Source organism: Oculina patagonica, chromosome 12, assembly GCF_052425735.1.
Source record: "Oculina patagonica isolate OP01 chromosome 12, crgOcupat, whole genome shotgun sequence".
Lineage (NCBI taxonomy): Eukaryota > Metazoa > Cnidaria > Anthozoa > Scleractinia > Oculinidae > Oculina > Oculina patagonica.
Window position 1 is genome coordinate 32,685,144 of NC_135769.1, and position 18,128 is coordinate 32,703,271.

The 18,128-nt window shown below is 38.4% G+C and overlaps 2 protein-coding genes across 3 annotated transcripts in view; one reads left to right on the forward strand and one right to left on the reverse strand.

The window, feature by feature from the left end:
* Positions 1-1,157: 1,157 nt before the first annotated feature.
* LOC144633228 (small ribosomal subunit protein uS8) lies at positions 1,158-5,345 on the reverse strand. Its single transcript, XM_078492054.1, has 5 exons — positions 5,301-5,345; positions 4,962-5,102; positions 4,016-4,095; positions 2,651-2,736; positions 1,158-1,286 (listed from the first exon to the last, which is right to left on the reverse strand). Exons 2-5 carry the CDS (start codon positions 5,092-5,094, stop codon positions 1,193-1,195), a joined length of 393 nt encoding a protein of 130 aa, XP_078348180.1. The 5' UTR covers positions 5,095-5,102; positions 5,301-5,345; the 3' UTR covers positions 1,158-1,192.
* A 90-nt stretch (positions 5,346-5,435) lies between these two features.
* Positions 5,436-18,128, forward strand: part of LOC144633181 (echinoderm microtubule-associated protein-like 6) — a 78,374-nt gene continuing 65,681 nt past the window's right edge. Inside the window, exons 1-15 of one of the 2 annotated variants that reach the window (XM_078491987.1) lie at positions 5,436-5,670; positions 5,841-6,757; positions 7,542-7,658; positions 8,372-8,558; positions 9,150-9,255; positions 9,753-9,947; positions 10,860-11,074; positions 11,866-12,054; positions 12,427-12,471; positions 13,106-13,225; positions 13,479-13,650; positions 14,632-14,760; positions 15,996-16,261; positions 16,448-16,604; positions 17,082-18,043. In XM_078491987.1, coding sequence (XP_078348113.1) covers positions 5,880-6,757; positions 7,542-7,658; positions 8,372-8,558; positions 9,150-9,255; positions 9,753-9,947; positions 10,860-11,074; positions 11,866-12,054; positions 12,427-12,471; positions 13,106-13,225; positions 13,479-13,650; positions 14,632-14,760; positions 15,996-16,261; positions 16,448-16,604; positions 17,082-17,179 — 2,874 coding nt within the window. In that variant the 5' untranslated portion in view covers positions 5,436-5,670; positions 5,841-5,879 and the 3' untranslated portion in view covers positions 17,180-18,043. Of the gene's footprint in view, positions 6,758-7,541; positions 7,659-8,371; positions 8,559-9,149; positions 9,256-9,752; positions 9,948-10,859; positions 11,075-11,865; positions 12,055-12,426; positions 12,472-13,105; positions 13,226-13,478; positions 13,651-14,631; positions 14,761-15,995; positions 16,262-16,447; positions 16,605-17,081; positions 18,044-18,128 lie in introns of those variants that run through there. The other variant, XR_013567011.1, reaches the window with a different exon arrangement.

An 18,128-nucleotide genomic window follows, 5' to 3' on the forward strand; every position in this document is an offset into this window, starting at 1 on the left:
AATTTGTTGCGTAGTTGAATTTTTCATTTTAACGAACTATTTTTACCCTAGCGCACACGGTGCATGTAAGAAACGCCACACGTCTCTGTGGTTTTTCATTGGTTTGTTTTAAGCATGCACATGCAAGTTATCCTAGACTGTCCCTTCTCGCACCTGGGAGAGAAGAAGGAAAAGTTGAGGGAATGGACTATCCAAAATCATGTTCTGCTTGTTATATTATAACCAATGCTGTTGCATGAGAGCATCACTTTTCATTTGTTCATTTGTCTTGTAGAGAATAATAGAAATTTTCAGTAGTTTTAACTAAAACTATCAAGTTTTTATCCCTTACTTACCACTACCCTGCAAAACTTACTATCACTTATTTTAAATATTCCATTTGTGCCCATGCTCAGTCATAGCAGTTCCGCTGAGTAACTTTTAAAATCACTTACACAGAAATTGATCAACACTTGATGGACACTCGTGCAGTGTAGTGGTTTCGTTTCAGAGTTAATTTTCAGCATCTTAGCTATTCTATGCCGGACTATAGAGCGTAAAATATGCAGGAGTCTGGTTTAGTCATGTACTGACATGCTTCCCATTCCCATTTTTGTTTCTGAATCCCAGTCCCAGTTACCTAAATCCCATTTTCCCAGTGAAAATAAATGCAAATCCCAGTCAAAATAGGCAAATCCCAGTTCCCATTTTACCCCTTCAGGACCCTCTTCAAAAGTAGATAGGTATACCCGGGCCTCGCCAAATATTGGCATTTTTTGGAAATTTTTTCATCTAAGTTTTCCACATTAAACAGTCCTATTTTTAAAAGTATGTGACCATGAAAAAGGTCTCACTAATTCCTTTTCTGGCCGTAGACCACGTTAGTGGGAAGTAGTTCATGTGGTAAAACCCTCTAAGTTACCGGTAAGACCAATTTTTGCAGTTGGTGACTAAATTGGAACCAAAGTTGCCAGCCTGAAGACTAAAATTGAGAAGAAGGATTGAAAGCCTTAGCTTGGCCAAATGGCCACCAAGGAAAAAAATAAACTTGGAGGGTTGGGTCATAAGGGCTCTATCGGATAGCAGTTCCTAAGTTTGTGGCTTCATTTCAAGTAAGTATATAGCAATGAAGTGAAACCCAAGTATACGAACGTCCATGAGAATCAGACAAGACAATACACAGAAACAGTCTGTTTATTTATAATGATCTCGGTTAGTAGAAAAACCCTAGAAGTTTTCCACCAGTGTGCTTTCTTCTGGCTTCTTCATGGTCCATAATGCCACTAGATGTGGAGATGACAAGGTATCTGCAACACAAAAATATTTTTGTTTCAGCAAATGAATGTTGTCATCTGCCAGTTAAGAAACGAAACATGTATTTACTAAACATAGTCAGTATTCCCCATACTAACAAGCTCCATTTTGTATTAAAGTTGGTGCTTACAAGTTAACTCTTCAGTCCTGGACAATATTATCTTTTTTTTTTCTTCAAAAAGCTGGTCCCTGCTTAGCACATTTTTGAAGTTATGGATACATGTGGGAAGTTGGGAGAACACAGCACAGGAAGAGCATAAAAGTTGCTGATGTTTACCAAAGAGCAGCTAATCAGGAGTCCGTAATTCCATAAGTTTCCTACCCTTCTGCATCTACAGACATTCAAAATACAACGCTTGCAGGCCTCCAGAATGAATAAATAACATGTAGCAGTTAAATTACATGTTAACCTATCAAAGCACTACCTTATCCTGCCAATTTAACATCAAGAGAGAATGGCTGCAAAGCAGGCTTTTAGCCAGATTTGAAAAGTGGGCATCTGAAAATTTCTATAAGGCCTGACTTCACCCTCCTAGAAGGGTCTGAGGACAAAATTTTAACATGCAAGGTGCATTTGGCAGCTTTGAGCACAAATTAATTTGAATATTTCCAATTCAAATTAACAGCAATTCATATTAATTTTCACTAAAAAAATGGTCTTCCATAGGAAATCTGGACACCCATCTGGCTTAAGGTGGCTGAACAGTTTTCCGATCTTTGGAGTACGTATCTTATATATTGCTCTCAAGCCCAAACCGTTGCAGTTCACGAGCTCAAATTTGGCAGGTTACAAGATCAGCTAATGCATTTGTAATTTTTGCGTGTTGTGCACATTAAAAATCAACCATAAAAGTTTAGTTCAGCTCGATTTCAGAAAATTCAGTCATTAGATTATTTCATCGTTTGTGTACAACAAACTCGGGAAAATTCTGAGATTTAAACACTGAAGAAGTAAAGTTTAACAGAGGGAATTTTTATTTTTTGCAGCTTTATGTTTTATTGTAATGTCCTAAAATGTTTTAAAACTCCTTTGTTAAATTTCAGATTTTTTGTTATCAACAGTTGCATTACTTTCTAAAGTACAGCCTTGCAAAATTTCTTAAAATTCTAATGAGGGGTTTGTTAGAAATAGTGCCTTTCTGGAAAAACAATAAAACGCGCGGTCACAACTTTTTGATCAACTGCGCACGCACACGGACTTGATTCCAGAGAGCGCACTGAAACTGTGTTTAGCCACCTTAAAGCCTGCTCCAAACTTTGTTACCAATAACAACTTAGAAAGCCTAACATAGTAGTACATGTAGCTACCAAGCATATTTGCCTCAAACAGACAGCAAATCATTGAACTTTTACTTACCCAAACTGTCTTGATGGCAAAAGATTGCTTGCCCACTGTTCAATGTCATGGACTTTCAAGTCATAACGGGGACTGATGACACCACACTACAAAAAACAAACAAATTATGACATTTATTAGAAAGTACAAATTTCCATTTGCCAAATACTGTAGATGAATAACATGCAAGGTTCACATCAGTTCATATCAGTAAACAGTATAGGATACCTAATTTCGAGTAAACCAATCAGAGAATGTAAAAGCCATCCTTTCATGGTTTTGTCTACCGGTATATTACTCTCATGATCATATCAAGATGTTTAACCATAAACTAAATTTAAATTTCTGTATAAAGCCCAAATATCTTCATCCAAAATCATGTTGGATGAAAGACTAAACAATCAGGATATGGAAACTGTTATGTACATGCAACAGGCATATATAACAATGAATCTTTTTTTGGGCAAAGCAAAAGGATCATCATCATTGTTCCTTTTCACCCCCTTGGGAGCATAGGGCGTCCACCAGTTTCCTCCAGCGTACACGGTTCTTTGCTAGTGCTTTGGCTCTTTCCCAGGAGTAGCCTACTCCTTCCAACAAACAGCTGGGCGAGTTTGCTTGCCTGGAAAAGAGTCCTCACATTCCAACAGCCAATCCTTGTTTTGGACTTCAGTTGGAGCAGGTTGATCGGCTTTTGGGTGCCCAGTTGGGTTTGACCCAAAGGCTTCATTCTTGTTCTCGAGGGACGTTCTGCCCCACTTCGATCCACATCTACTAAACTGGTTTCGGTTTCTGTAGCATATGACTTTTTTTTACAGGGTAGGGTTGCTAGCCTACGCCCAACCTCCAACCAGGAGGGCCAGGGGATCACTCTTTGTCAGGCCTCTACCCTTCGACCTGTCCAGCATGGGTGGCCCTACCAGGAGTTTAGAACTCCCGCCGGCATAGCTCTAGGGGTCATAGAGGCACTCAAGCCACCCCACCACTACAAGGTGATGATCCCGTCGGGATGGAGCAAAAGGCAAAAGCAAAAGGATGGATTGGAACAATAGGACTTCTTTTCTTATTTTAAATGTTTTAGAAGCAAGACCTTCTAATATAATTTTCTGTAAGGACAAAATGTCAGAGAAAATGGCCATTATTCATCGTCAAGACAGAGAACTGTAGTCGCCATTTTGGTGACTTAACCAGAAATTTAGTCGCCAAGGATGAAATATTAGTCACATTGGCGACTGTATTGGTTGCAATTTCAAGCCCTGTGCAAGTCAGGTGAAAAGAGGTACATGTATCTCAACAGTGATACATGTTACATGTTCATTCGACATGTTGTGTGAAAATGGTTGATTGCTTGACTGGGGCTTATTAATAAATAAAAACAGTATATACCTTGTTCAGTCGTCCTGTAAGATTCACCACAATTTTTCCTGCCCTGTGGTCATCCACAATCTCAAATTCACCAATATAACCTGAAACAAAAACAGCAACAAAATAGACCGTCATTACTATACATCACAAGAGTAGTCAGAATCTAACTCCTCCTCACAACTTTGAGACGCAGACAGGTGATAAGAAGAAATAGATGCAACTTAGTGATATGGGTTCTTAGCTTCTTTGCACCTTATGGTCACATGGTTTAAAATCTGCCATGCTGAAGGGCAAGCTACATTTTGGGTCATTAAAAACTAAGGAAAGTCAGGCATGACTGGTTGAGCACGCTTTGTTTTGGATGTCAAAGCACGTAGCTTGCTCTCCAGTAAGGTGTCACTAGTACCAGGTGACCATAAGGCTCATTGTCTTGATGAACCATCAAATCCTTGGTGATCTAAGGAGAAGCAATATTTTGAGCCTGGGACTGTCTTCATGGTTGAGGTAGGCTTCCGGACACAGAGTACCATTGCAAATGAATGCAAATGTGTGATCATATGCAATGATTAGAACCTAAACTTATGAACTGTGACCAGAAATGGCTAATGAGGCAAATTCAGGAACAAGAGTCTCATAGTGCATACTTGTCCCACGATGTCTGGTCACAACACCTCATACATGTATAGCAGAAAATGAACACTAAACGCAGCCAAAGATTTTTCAGCAAAGTGTGTAATGTTCTACAATTTACCCTGATATGGGGTTACAGTATGGAACAACTATGCCAAGCTACAAGTACATGTAATAATCAATCCCAACATGAACATGTATGTGAACAAGTCAAATACTTCAAAGTCAACTATTCTCAAGACATCCCAACATAGAAAGGCACGTGTTTTAGATAAAATACACTTTTAGGTTTTTATAATGCTTCAGGAGGCAAAAAACAGACTTTCCTTTCACCTACCGTGTTTCATCATTACGGTCAGAAACTTTATTATAACCTTCGAGGAGGGTCGCAGAAGAACCTGCCTCTTTCCTCGTCTTTCAGCATTGCATATGGAGTTGAGAGCGTCGCTTAAAACATTAATTCTCACCATGTTGCACCCTGGTACATAAAAGACAGCGACGTCAACATCAGCGTCAAAACAAATGCCATGAAAATCGACTTTTAAGCCACAGAGTACAGTATAACTACTCAGAAGTAAAGAACAGTTATTGTTTTATTTATAAAGATAGTAAAATAGTTAAAAACGCTTTTTCTGAAGCGGATGGAGACGGATTTTTCACAGATGCTTTCCCATACCTGGTGGAAAATCGCGATCGCGAGAGAGAGAAAGAAACTCGTTCCTAGACCATAATATATTCCCGGTAGCCTCGCTCTCAAGTCATTTCCAGTTTCCAGGCGCGGTGCTGGGCAGCTAAGCGCGGGTAAACAGAAATCAACAAACCGAATGGCTTGTTTTTACTTCGTTTATAAGTGTAAATATTTGAGCTACTCTTAATCGTAGATGGATACTTGATATGCCATCTATCAGCCATCGATGCTAAGAAGAATAATTCTGATATCTTTCCGAACAAAGAGGCCGTTATAGTTGTCTAAATGCTGACAACTGTGCAAATGAATAGAAGAACAGAGCCTCTTGGGAAAAGAAATTGAAGGGCTTTACGATCTGGTAAGCTTACGTCTTTCCTTGGGAATAGATTCGATCAGTCGCTAAAGGATCACTTTATTATTCTGGAATAAGATGACCGTTGTATTGTTACCAAGCTGTTAATGAGGAATTTTGCACCTTTAGACCTGAGGACGTTTGCAAGTGTTACAATTTGATTACTATTTTAATAGCGTGACTGTGGATTACATCGCTCATCTCAGCTATTTACAATGTTTACAAGAGAGAAAGTTAAAGTGGACCCTGCAAAAACAAATGCCAAGAAAGGACGCAAAGGGAAAAACTCCAAAGCAGCCTGGGAGACGCTTCTTGCTAGTCCAGAAAACGGCACTGCTGGTAACAGCAGGTCACAGTTGGGTTCTGAAAAGAGGAATGGATACCCTGCACATGTACAATGGTCTGATGATGAGGATGATGACGAGGATGAGTATGACAAGTATAACACTTCCATAACTCCAAATGCATCCTTAAACTTTTCCGGCAGCCGCTCCAAAAGCTTTGAAAGTTTATGGAAGGCAGCCGCAGAAGGAAGGTCAAATTCTTCATTGAACAGAAGTTTTGAATCCAGACCTGTGCCTATTGCTGACTATCAGGTACACACTGGCCAACCACCAGTCCCCAAAGAAATTGTTAAACAAATACGAGAAGGGAAATACGTCAACTTTCAGGAACTCCTTCCTGAAAACCTTGACAAAGAAAACATGAAGAACAAGAGATTTGTTGACGAAACTGAGAGAGTAGATGATATCACTAAATGGACAGATTGCATGGCTGCTTACATTGCAGTTTTTACATGTGATCATCCAAACAGAATAAGAGACTTACTAGCATACCAGGGTATAATAACCAGGTTGTACCGTGAATGTCAAGATAAGAGGGCTTGGCAAAGGTATGATGTTGCATTCAGGCGCAAAGCATCACAGAGTGGGCTGAAGGACTGGAGCACAGTGGATGAAAACTTGTGGATTATGGCTTCATCTAGAGATGCTCGCCGGGCTGTGCTTTGTAAAGCTTGTCTGTCTTTAGCACATGACCAGGCATCTTGTCCGTTAAATCCTAAAGAAGAAACCCAAAGAAAGCAGCGCTCTTGGTAATGTATAACAAGATATTAAGTAAAGGAATATTAACTAGGAGTATGGATGGTCAAAAATGGCAAGGTGAAACAGATTAACAAAAATCACCATAAATTTGATTTCTGTTAGTAAGTCAACTGTGAATTATTATTCGATATGACCTAGAAACCTGTTACATACTGGTACATGAGTATCACCTCAGAAATATGTGTCATTGGAATTTACAAAGTTTACAATTTACTTGTGCATGTTTTCCCTATGCATAACATCATGATCTAATACCACTCACTCACCCAACCTCTTCGTCCTGTCGGGGACATAAGGGCCCAATAATACTTCGCCACCCATAAGGGGCCAATAATACTTCGTCACCCATAAGGGCCCAATAATACTTCACCACCCAACCCTGTCCTGAGCTTTGGCTTGCGCGTTGCCCCATGATAGACCCATTTCTTCCAGCTCTTTCATCACAGTCCTTTGCCAAGTGGTTTTTGGCCTGCCTCTTCTCCTTGCAGTTGGAGTCCATCTCATGGCAAATTCCAACAGGCAGCAAGAGAATGAAAGGAAACCAAAGACTAGTTGGCAAATAAATTTCAAAACGGCAACAAAACAACCAAATATAACTATTAGTGTTGGTAACTAGTAGTAGTACACTTAGCTGTGCATTTTTATTGAGATCAATTAAGTTGGCTGAACTGGTAGCTAGGCCGGATCAAATTTATTTAGATGTTTTATTTTTTGATTGGTTTAGCTAATATTTATTAATATTTAACTAATATTCATTATTCATGTTTGTAAAAGGCTTTCTAAGTCTGCCAAAAAGAGTACAGTTGAAGAGGAAGAGAGGCCACGATCAGTCAGTCCAACACGAGGAAAGAAGGGACCCCCTGAAGGACTTGATCTCAAGTTTGCTTTTGGGTAAGCTTGCCCAGGACATTAGTTTTTCAAGAACATTATTATAATAATATTAATTAAAGAAACTGTTGTGCTGTGATACTTCGACAGCAGGTAGGTAGGTAGGTAGGTAAAACTTTATTTATACAGGGTGGCCCATTCAGCACAGTGGCTGGTCTCCAGAGGGGCCCTGCTAAATACAATTTCTAAAAATATAAAATATCTAATTGTTTAAAATAGTTATAAAAATAGAGTTAAAAGCTAATGTTTAGTACTTAAAATAGTTATATAAAAAGAATTAAAAACTAAAACGAATTACAAGCATGAACTAGTATATAAAAAAGATAAATATCGTAAATTAGGTGCTATGAAAAAAAGTGGGCTTTAACAAGATTTTTAAAAGAGGAGAGAGATACAGCTTGTTGGATTTTTAAAGGTAGTGAGTGCAGGCAATTGATTGAGAACACTTGGTTGATTGATGAAGCTGACCTCTGGTATATTCTAATATGGACTGTAGAATGGTCAATCGTCTTCTAAGTGAACATTCAGAATGTTTGAATGAATGTTCTAGAAGTGTTTTTGTGTCCAGGAACTAATTTGATGCCTGCTTAGAGAGTGTGTGTTCTCACTGTTCAGTAAGGTTTCACTTAAAGCGGTTTTACTGTTATCTCGTGCATGAGGTGTTACACCTGTGGAACAGCTTAACACACAGCCTCCCAATAATTTTTGTTTTGCAGGTACCATGGTTACAATGCATGTAACAATTTGTTCTACACCCAATCAAATGAGATAGTGTTCCACGTAGCAGCTCTTGGAATAGTGCACAGTCCAGCCAGCCATCAACAGAGATTCTACAAGGGTCACACTGATGATATTCTTTGTTTGACCATTCATGATGACAAAGACTTTGTAGCTACTGGACAGGTATGTCCTTTTGTACCGGATCAAGTTGGCAAAACTAGTGATGAATCCACAGAAAAATATAATGCTAATTTGTTAGCTAGCTTAAGCATTTATGGATTAATTTTCATGTGGTCCCACAAATCCCACAAAAGATAGTTCATGGCAAAAATATAATAAGACAATCGTATACTTACAGAGCAAATGCCAGCACTTATGAGGCATGGAATTTGCTTTATATAGAACATACTTCATTAGCAATGTAAAGGGGGGAAGCTGAAGAAAAGCTCATAGATCTAGGCGTTGGTATATTATGTGTGTACAGTTCACCCTTTCAAAGGGTCTGGGTCATGAATCTAGACATAACAGCATGATGCAATGCATTATGTAGAATAAAAAATTCTTGCAAGTAGTTTCAGTATAAATGTTTAGCAAGTTCATGAACTATTCCCTGCAGTGCAGTATTTTGTAGTAATGCGGATCAATTATTGACAGATAATTTAATATTACAATGTATGTTTCAAAGTTGTTTGCCAACTGAAGATGCTGCGTATTTTCAAGGTAGCAAACATTTTATTTATTGGTACTATGTACTATGTTATTTGCTGCATACAGGTGGGCAAACTGGCAGAGACTCATGTCTGGGATGCAAGCTCAATGAGAACTGTAGCTGTGCTTAAAGGCTTTCACAGGAGAGGTGTCATATGTGTTGATTTCTCAGGTACAAAACAGTTGAAGCTCAACTTTTGTTCTCCTAGACATTGCTGCTTAACATACTTAATTTTGTCAAATCAATAAAAAAAAGTTGTGGATGATGTAATATAACTTGTTGAATTTGGCCAAGTGGTAGTATATAGGGCACTGGACTTGTAATCCGGAGGCTCCAGGTTCAAATCCACCTCCCTGCCACCCGATGGATTTGTCTTTGGTCGTCCCAAGTTCAACTCCTCCATGCTTTGTAAATAGCCAACTGGTTAGCCTCCTGCCAGTTGGGGTTTTTACAAGTTTATGTTTGATTTGCAATATTTGTTTATTTATTTACAGTGTCCACAACTAGCACAACAGTGCTAAATACATTGGCACTTAAATAAAGTTAAAATAAAAAAAATAAAAATAAATAAAAGTATGAGGCATAGCCAGGATGGATCAATTCGATTAAAGAGTACAAAAAATGTTCATCTGGTTTTGTCTAAACATGTGAGTTATATCTCGTTACAGGTGATGGGAAGAAGCTGGCTGATGTTGGTCTTGATGATGATCATAGCATCTGTGTGTGGGACTGGAAGAAAGAAGAGAAGCTGGCGTCCACTCGTGGTCACAAGGATATGATTTTTGTTATAGAATGGAATCCTTTCAACCCAAACTATCTGGTGTCCGTTGGAGAGAAACACATCAAATTTTGGACACAAAAAGGTAATTGTAACAATTCACTAAATTTAACGAGACTTAGGGTATGTGCCCTGGGTAAAATGGCCTTTTTTGAAAAATAAAACAAAATACTTTAACAGTGGCTGAGTTGCTTTCATTGCTTTTGTGAAGCATAATACATGTAAGAGAACACATATATGACAAAAGATTTTCTATATAGGCTCCCTGTGGAGTGTACTGGTTTAATTATTAAAAGCATTGAAATCACGAATATTCGGTAAAAATGTATTGAATCTACCTCATTTTGCACTGATATAGTTTCAATACCACCCTGAATTGAAATATATCCAGTGAAAATGAATATTTTTAAATTTGGAACAAAACACCCACTGTTTTATTATTATTTTTTTTTTTAAACAAAGAGCAATTCATTCTCTGACTGGTATTGAAACTGTTTGTCTGTCTTCATGTGATTGTTTATTCTGCCAAGTTTTGAAGTATAATGCACAATTATCCTCCCCGAGAATTTCCATTCTCTCCTTCTGATCCTACCAGCTCATTGGTAAAAAGTGTCAAATTCGTGGGTAAAATGGCCTAAAAAACACAAATAGTTCAGTTTCTTCACATTCATGCTTCTTTGTGTTTCAAGCTGCCATATTTTTACGAGTTTCCACTGTTAAAAACGTCACAGACCTCAAGAAAAAATAAGGGAAAACAGAAATCCTTAATTTTGCCAGGGCAAATACCTTAATGTACCTTAAGTTGAAGCTCAACTAAACGTTTACCAAAACCATGATTGATAGTCACAGAGAGCTAGCACAAAATTTGTCAGCAAACTTGCTAATCATGTGTTCTCAAACTGATGTAATGGGGAGGTAAAATATAATAAATAGCTTCACCTTTTTGGAAGAATTTACAGTCAACATGTTTATGGTTTATTGAAATTTTGTGTCCTAGGTTCAAAGCTAGAGAAGCGTCCAGTGACATTTGGTAAGGCTGGTACTGCTGCAACTATGCTGTGTGTCTGTCACAGTCCTACAGATGACCTGTGCTTCACAGGGAGTGACACTGGATTGGTGTACGTGTGGCAGGGGACTACTCTGTACCGTTCAGTACAGGCGCACAAGGGAGCTGTATGTGCCATGTACTCACTATGTCAATCAAAACAACAGGTATGCTGCACAATCAAAATAAATATCCCAGTCTAAAGTATTTATGGTTGTATGTACATGTAATGGGCAAAATATTTTTGGGGTGGAATGTTGTAGCCTACAAAATTGGTCTACAGTGTAGCATCCCGGGATATATATTCTTCCACATGATATAGTTGCTTTATGCAAAAGAAACTGTGGTACATACATACTGTGTGAGCCTATAGGCTTGTAAAATAAACTTTATCTTTAGTTATCTTTTGCTCTTATATCTTTAAATCCTTCATTCTATATCTTGTCTAACTCTGTCTCTGTCTGGTTGAACAAGCACACTCTGCCTCTTGGAAACTCTGCTTCATCAACTGCTGTAAGTGGTTTACTGTATTTGTCAACTAAAATCATTCTACGCAGTAAAATTGCAATAACGTTTTCATCAAGTGTTGTATTGCAGGATACAGACAAAAAGAGGTGGTACATGACCATTACAGTCCTTCTTTACCTTGTGTTACAACACTTATTTTACAGCTGTAACACTAACACTTATACTAGTAACACCCCTTATAGGTTAGGGGCTCAATCATTTGCCTGAACTACATGTAGTCTGGTATAGGTCTTGACTCGACTTTGAGCCCAGATCTGTATGTAATTGGAGGGAGATTGTCCAGGACATACAGTCAAGCACAGAAATGTTTAAAAAGGGGACTAAAAGGTTTGTTTTGACTGATTAAGCATGCCTGCAACCCAAGTGCAACTTGAGGCAAAAACTATTGAATGATAACTTAATGGTTGACTGGATCACTTGTTTATTTCAGGGTTATGTGACTGGTGGTAGAGACGGTGTTGTTACTATGTGGGATCCATTGTTTGAACAGTGTCTCAAAGCATTCAAGGTGGAGGCGGCATCTATGAACCCAGGCTCAGTCCTGCTACAGAATCTGCCTCCTGTCAGGGCTTTACACACTGATGAAGGAAAAATACTCATTGGGACAGGAAATGACGAGGTATATGAAAATAGGTCTGCAATATGTGCACACATTTACCAAATGTTGCGTTTTCTATTGTACAGTTGTAACAGCTGCAGAATAACATTGTTTTCTTTCTTTCCACTTACAAAAAAACGTTTTGAATTCTGAAATTTGCCCCATCAGTCTATGGCACCAGAAGTGTACATCAATTGCTTATGCCCAGTTTAAATGCTGCTTAAGTACCATAATGTGATTAAGTTTGCAAGCAAGCAATCGTGAAGTGAATGCTGATTTAGGTTGGGCAGTTATTTATTAAACAATTCGTGAATTGGTTTCAGCAAATGAATGGAGCAGGATGTAGTTCATGTATTTTAAAGTCATCACAATGATTGTTCTTGTTTTTTTTAGGTCATTGAAATTGAAGAAGATGGAAAGATGACAATTCTAGTACAGGTACACTGTAGTTTGCATTTTTTGGAAGATAATTACTTGAGTATTTTTGTTGGTCACTGTGAGAATTTTTAAGTACAGAGATCAGTATCTTGTCAGTCAGTACAGAGATCAATACCAGAAACCCATAAGGGTTGAAACGCGTAACTTGCGTGCACAGTGTTTGAATATTCATTTTGCTAAGTACCATATTTGGAAACACGAAGAATTTGTACGCAAATGCTTTATACACGTAATGACGCACGCAACATAATTTTTGGTTTTGCGGTAAGTTGCTTGAATTTCGACCTAAACGCCGTAAATGTCTTACAGAGACTAAAGAAATACATTAAGTGTACCGAAGCGAAGTTCTCCAAACTACTACAAGAAGATAAAACAGGAGAATTTAACCATATTTAACTTTATTCAACCAAGCTTGTTCAAAAGCAAGATTACACCATCGAGCGTGAGCTAGCGCGCGCTGTGAATTTAATCCAAATATAGTGATTTTGATCATTGGTTAAATGTTTCTCATGATTTTCCAAATATGGTTCTTAGTGTAAACAAACGTGCAAACGCTTTGTACATTGCGATATAGGGAGTAACGTTTACCTGGAATACACAATGTGGTTAGTAAAAGTTGTTCATTTTTTATCAGGGGCATGGTGAAGGGGAAGTCTGGGGCCTAGACACCCATCCAACAGATGACGAGTGCGTGACAGTTAGTGATGACAAGACGCTGAGAGTCTGGGACCTAACTAAACTGAGACTCAAAAAGGTAATGTGGTTAAAGAACCTTGAACTGTGTTAATAATTAAACATCAAACATGAATGAGCCTTGGGGAGGAATTTGAAACATAGTTTATAGTTTTGTGTGATCGAGGTATCCCTTTGATCTTCACAAATTCCTGCTCCTGTAATAACTGGAACTTAACCTTGACCTTCTTAACAGTGTAATTTGAATGTGTTGCAATGCAGCCATTGACCTTGACATGTTTGTTATTTTACAATGATTAACTGCTTTCCTTCAGGTCAAGAAACTAAAGAAGGGTGGGCGTGCTGTGACATATTCCCCAGACGGCTCCTCGGTGGCTGTGGGTCAGAATGATGGAGGATTCCTCATCTTAGACTCAGAATCACTAGAAAAGATTGTAGGATTCAAAGACAGAAAGGAGGAGATTTCGGATATCAAATTTTCTCCAGGTAAATCCTGCTTTGGTTTTGACTGATTTACCATAATGATTCGATTTAGCGCCCTCCTTCCAATAAGCGCCCCCTTCCGAATAAGCGCCCTCCTTCGAATGTGCTTTTGTCAATAAGCGCCCTTATTCCAATAAGCGCCCCCATTCTACTAATAAGCGTCTCCAAAAGACATTCTTATAAGCACCCCTATTCTAATATGCGCCCCTATTGGGGATAACTGTCCCTACTTAGGTCATTGACGTCGAATAGATAAACTCATGAACATTCACCGTACCGTACATGTATATACCGTAGAATTCCGGTTATAAGCCCCCCCGCTTATAAGCCCCCCCAGTTATAGGCCCATCATCCTGGAAACAAAAAAATACATCCGGTTATAAGCCCCCCCGGATATAAGCCCCCCTCTACCAGATGACAGTACTGAATAGGGCTAAATGTTGCTTTATTATGTGTTTTTAACTTAAAAACGTATTTCCATCAACACTCCCGTGGCTCGTTTTGAAACGTTTTTTTCATTCCGCTTATAAGCCCTCCCGGATATAAGCCCCTCCGCTTATAAGCCCACCCAAAACCCCTTACGAAGTTGTATAAGCCCAGGGCTTATAACCGGAATTCTACGGTATTTACTTCTAAAATGAACTATTTTTTTTTAAAGTAACTGAACTTTGAACAATTTGTTACTGTTACAGTTTCTGTTATTGTTAGTTATTTTAATATTTATTTAAGTTTTGTTTTGAACAGTTGGTTGTTTCTCAAAAAATTAAATAAGCGCCGTGTCCCGAATTAGCGCCCTATCTTGAATAAGCGCCCTCCCTTGAGGTGCGAAAAGTGCCCTGGGCGCTAAATCAAATCATTACAGTAACTTTTACAAGGTAACTTATTCAAAACGTACATACATTAATTCTTATGCAACTCCTTTCCCCGGGAATTGATGACATCAGGTTTTGGAAAGGAAAAATGATCTTTATTTTGTCTTGACAGACGGCAAGTTTTTGGCAGTGGGTTCACACGATAATTTTGTGGATATCTACAGCGTGAGGCGAGGTAAAAGAACTGGTGTTTGTAAAGGAAGCTCTAGCTATATCACACACTTGGACTGGGACACTAAAGGTAAATATAGGATTCTTACTGGCAATTTTAAGCTCTGATTGGCCATTCCGAGGTTGCGCAGGGAACTGGGGCGAGTTTTTAATTTTAAGTAATCGATAATCTGACAGCACCACACGGAAGATCCCGGTGAGATTGGTCATTTGACCAAGTTTGATGCTTTTAGGATGAACAGAGACAAAGTTATGGACCTTGAAACATGGTTCAAAATCCATACAAACGTTTTTTGTTTTGAGACAGTGTCCCCCAAAACCATATAAACTCTTAATTTTTTTTATGATTTCTGTGATACTCTTTAAAATGGTCAAAAATAGTGATTTTCAACTAAGTTTCTTTCAAACAGTGGGTCTTTTGCAGGACTTTACAGCTGTCACAAAACGGATGAAAATTTTTATAATTTATGGTTTGGGGGGATACTGACTCACAATTAGAGACGTTTGTATGGATTTCGAATCATTGTTTCAAGGTCCATAACTTCGTTTCTGTTCATCCTGAAAGCATCAAAGTTGGTCAAATGACTAATCTCGCCGTGATCTTTTATTTGGTGGTGTCAGATTATTGATAACTTAAAATTTGAAACTCGCCCCAGTTCCCTGCGCAACTTAAGGTAAGGTAAGGTAAAGTCTTTGTTTAACGAGGGTAGCACTAAAATAGCATAAAAACACTAACAAACCAGTGGCCCTCAATAATTATTTACAATAAAATATAAAAATACTCAGAACAATACGAATATTAAAACTATGGATAAACTAAAACTATGAAATATTACGAATAAAAATACAAGAAATACGAGATAAAATATTAAAAAGGTAAAAAGAGTAAAAGTGTAACTAAATTACAGAATAAAATGATTTAAAAACTGCTGTTCTTTAAAAATTCTCTTCCAAAGAGAGTTCCTAAAAGCTTTAATTGTTGACAATTTTTGCATAGATAGGGGTAGGCTGTTCCATTCTTTACAAGCAGTCACGGTAAAAGTTCTGCCACCTTCAGTTAATCGTTTTATAACTGGATGAACAATATTAAAATTGGCATATCTTGTATTTCGTGAATGAGTCTCGCTAGTAAGCTTAAGTAAGCTTTTCAGATAGGTGGGTACATGCCCCTGTAAACGCTTGTATATAATGCAGCACTTACTAAGTGCTGCATTACTTCCGAACGGCCAATATATACTTGACAATGCTTTGTGTGTGCTCCATTTGTGTTTTTATTGTGTGATAATAATTTGCTTGATCCTCCAGGTAAACTGATTCAAACGAACTCTGGAGCACGTGAACACTTGTTTTACGAGGCGCCCACTGGTAACCGAAAGACCATCAGTGTCCCGGATGTGGAGCGATTACAGTGGTCCACGTTCACTTGTGTACTGGGTCCAACTGTAAAAGGCGTTTTCCCGCCAGGAAGTGACGTCACGGATGTTAACGCCACCTGCTGTTCTAAAGACGGCATTTTACTGGCCAGCGGTGATGACTTTGGTTTGGTGAAGCTCTTTGAGTACCCAGTGTCGGTAAGTTTTTAAAAAGATTTAAAATAGTTGATAGTGCGCAGTGAAAACCACCAATTGACCTGCTCCTGGATGCTTCATAGCTCAGTGATGGCGCATCTCACCTTTGCTCGAATGAAGCTTGGATTTTTCAGGCTCAAAGGTCATTTTCTTGTCAATAATTCGTTGATTGTATCGTTCTTTCTGCAGCATCGGGGGGCACGTGGCCGACAGTATGGAGGTCACTCCTCGCACGTGACCAATGTTCGGTGGACATGTGACGACCGAGTGCTTGTGTCAACTGGAGGTCTGGACACGGCCGTGCTGATCTGGGACCGACTGGTTGTTTCAGATGTCGATGAGCCAGGTAACAATTTGAGCTTTAGCTTTAGCTAAACAGCTCCACATACCTTGGTCTTCTTACCGACTGCGCTTAACCGATCTAGAAATATTTTAAGGGTGTGAAATGACAGCACGACCTTGCAACCAATATTTTACAACTATTTTTTCAAAGTGGAGCTAAATATCCAACGCTGTTTCCTGAAATTATGGTGAATAATTTGTGTTAGTATTTCAGTTGGAAAGTTCTCTTGAGAATTGAAACGTTCAGTTTTTTCCGAGTTACCGGTATTCAGAAATCAAGGAGTGCGATAAACACCGTTTGGGGTACTATTTTTGAAAAATAAAAAAAAGAGTTCTTTGAATATCTTAAGTGGTTTATTGTAGCTGTCAACCACGTAACTGTTAATCTTGCGGTATAATTTTCAATAGATACACGTTGGATGTTGAATCTTGGATTTTTAACTGACAAATCTAATACGGTAATTGTCACTCTTGTACACAGATAAGGCAACGGAAGATAAAGTTCTTGTTCAACCCAAGTTCATTCCAACTGGACCCTTAAAGAATCCTATCGCCAAAGGAAAACCGCAGTGGGATTAAAACTTAAGCTGGAGACAATGACGAGATAACATTCTAACTCACAGTTAGTTAGCTTGCTAGCGAGCGTAGTTGCCTCGTATCGCTTGCGGCAAATATATCTGAAAGGGTGACTCCTAACGAGAGTCCTTTGGCCGCTCTCAGGGTAATGTTAGTAGATTATGGCAAATTCTTGTTTTGCCTTAGTTTTTCTTTTCGGAAAAGATTTTAGAGAACGTTGAACATAATAATTCATTCATTTCTAGTTCGTACTTTGATTGATAATTTGCACATGCCTGAAACCTATATGAAACCTCATCTATCTATTTATTTAGTCTTATTTATAAAGGGGTATTTAGGAACCAAAATTCGTTCGCTGCTTTTTTAAAAGTAAATGTTGGACGATGCGTAGCAGATTCAACTTTTTTTGTTTTTAGGGCCTAAGTTGGAAACGAAATTGTCTATAATTACTCATAACCATGACAGTCTTTTCAAGTTAGTTGTAAGAATTTAATGATTCATCATAATTTTCTTCATACTACTTAAAAGTACATTGAGATTGTAAGGTACTTTCAGCTTAGTGTAGATTCACTGCGCGTTAAATATTTTATTTTTGCCAAATCAGCATCGCAGTAAAGCGAGGACGTGATTTGAGCTGCTAATAATGTATATGTAACCAAATGGTGTTAGTATATTCACCAGTATTATATTCTTGATTGATTAAAAGTTTTATACTTTGGGAAAACAAGCTCGTTTTATCCCTCGCAATAGACGTCTAAGATTCTTACCGAGAAATTCCATACTGATGACTTATCACTTTAAAGATCTGTGCAGTGTCTCTGATGGGTTTTTGCTCGGTTTTCAGCCGTTTCTTACCAGAGGGATAAATTGGGCTCATGAAAAGAGAACTGAACAACGTCTCTTTAAACATTTGGATCGCCGCGCATCTCCACAAATGGAGAGACCGCCGGTT

Bases quoted from the DNA above. Each gene is read 5' to 3' on its own strand.
- LOC144633228 (XM_078492054.1), bottom strand. From the start codon at position 5,094: ATGGTGAGAATTAATGTTTTAAGCGACGCTCTCAACTCCATATGCAAT. The intron at 2,737-4,015 runs GTATATACTGTT...TGTTTTTTGTAG, and splicing joins TTACAGGACGACTGAACAAG to TGTGGTGTCATCAGTCCCCG. The intron at 1,287-2,650 runs GTAAGTAAAAGT...TTTGTGTTGCAG, and splicing joins TTGCCATCAAGACAGTTTGG to ATACCTTGTCATCTCCACAT.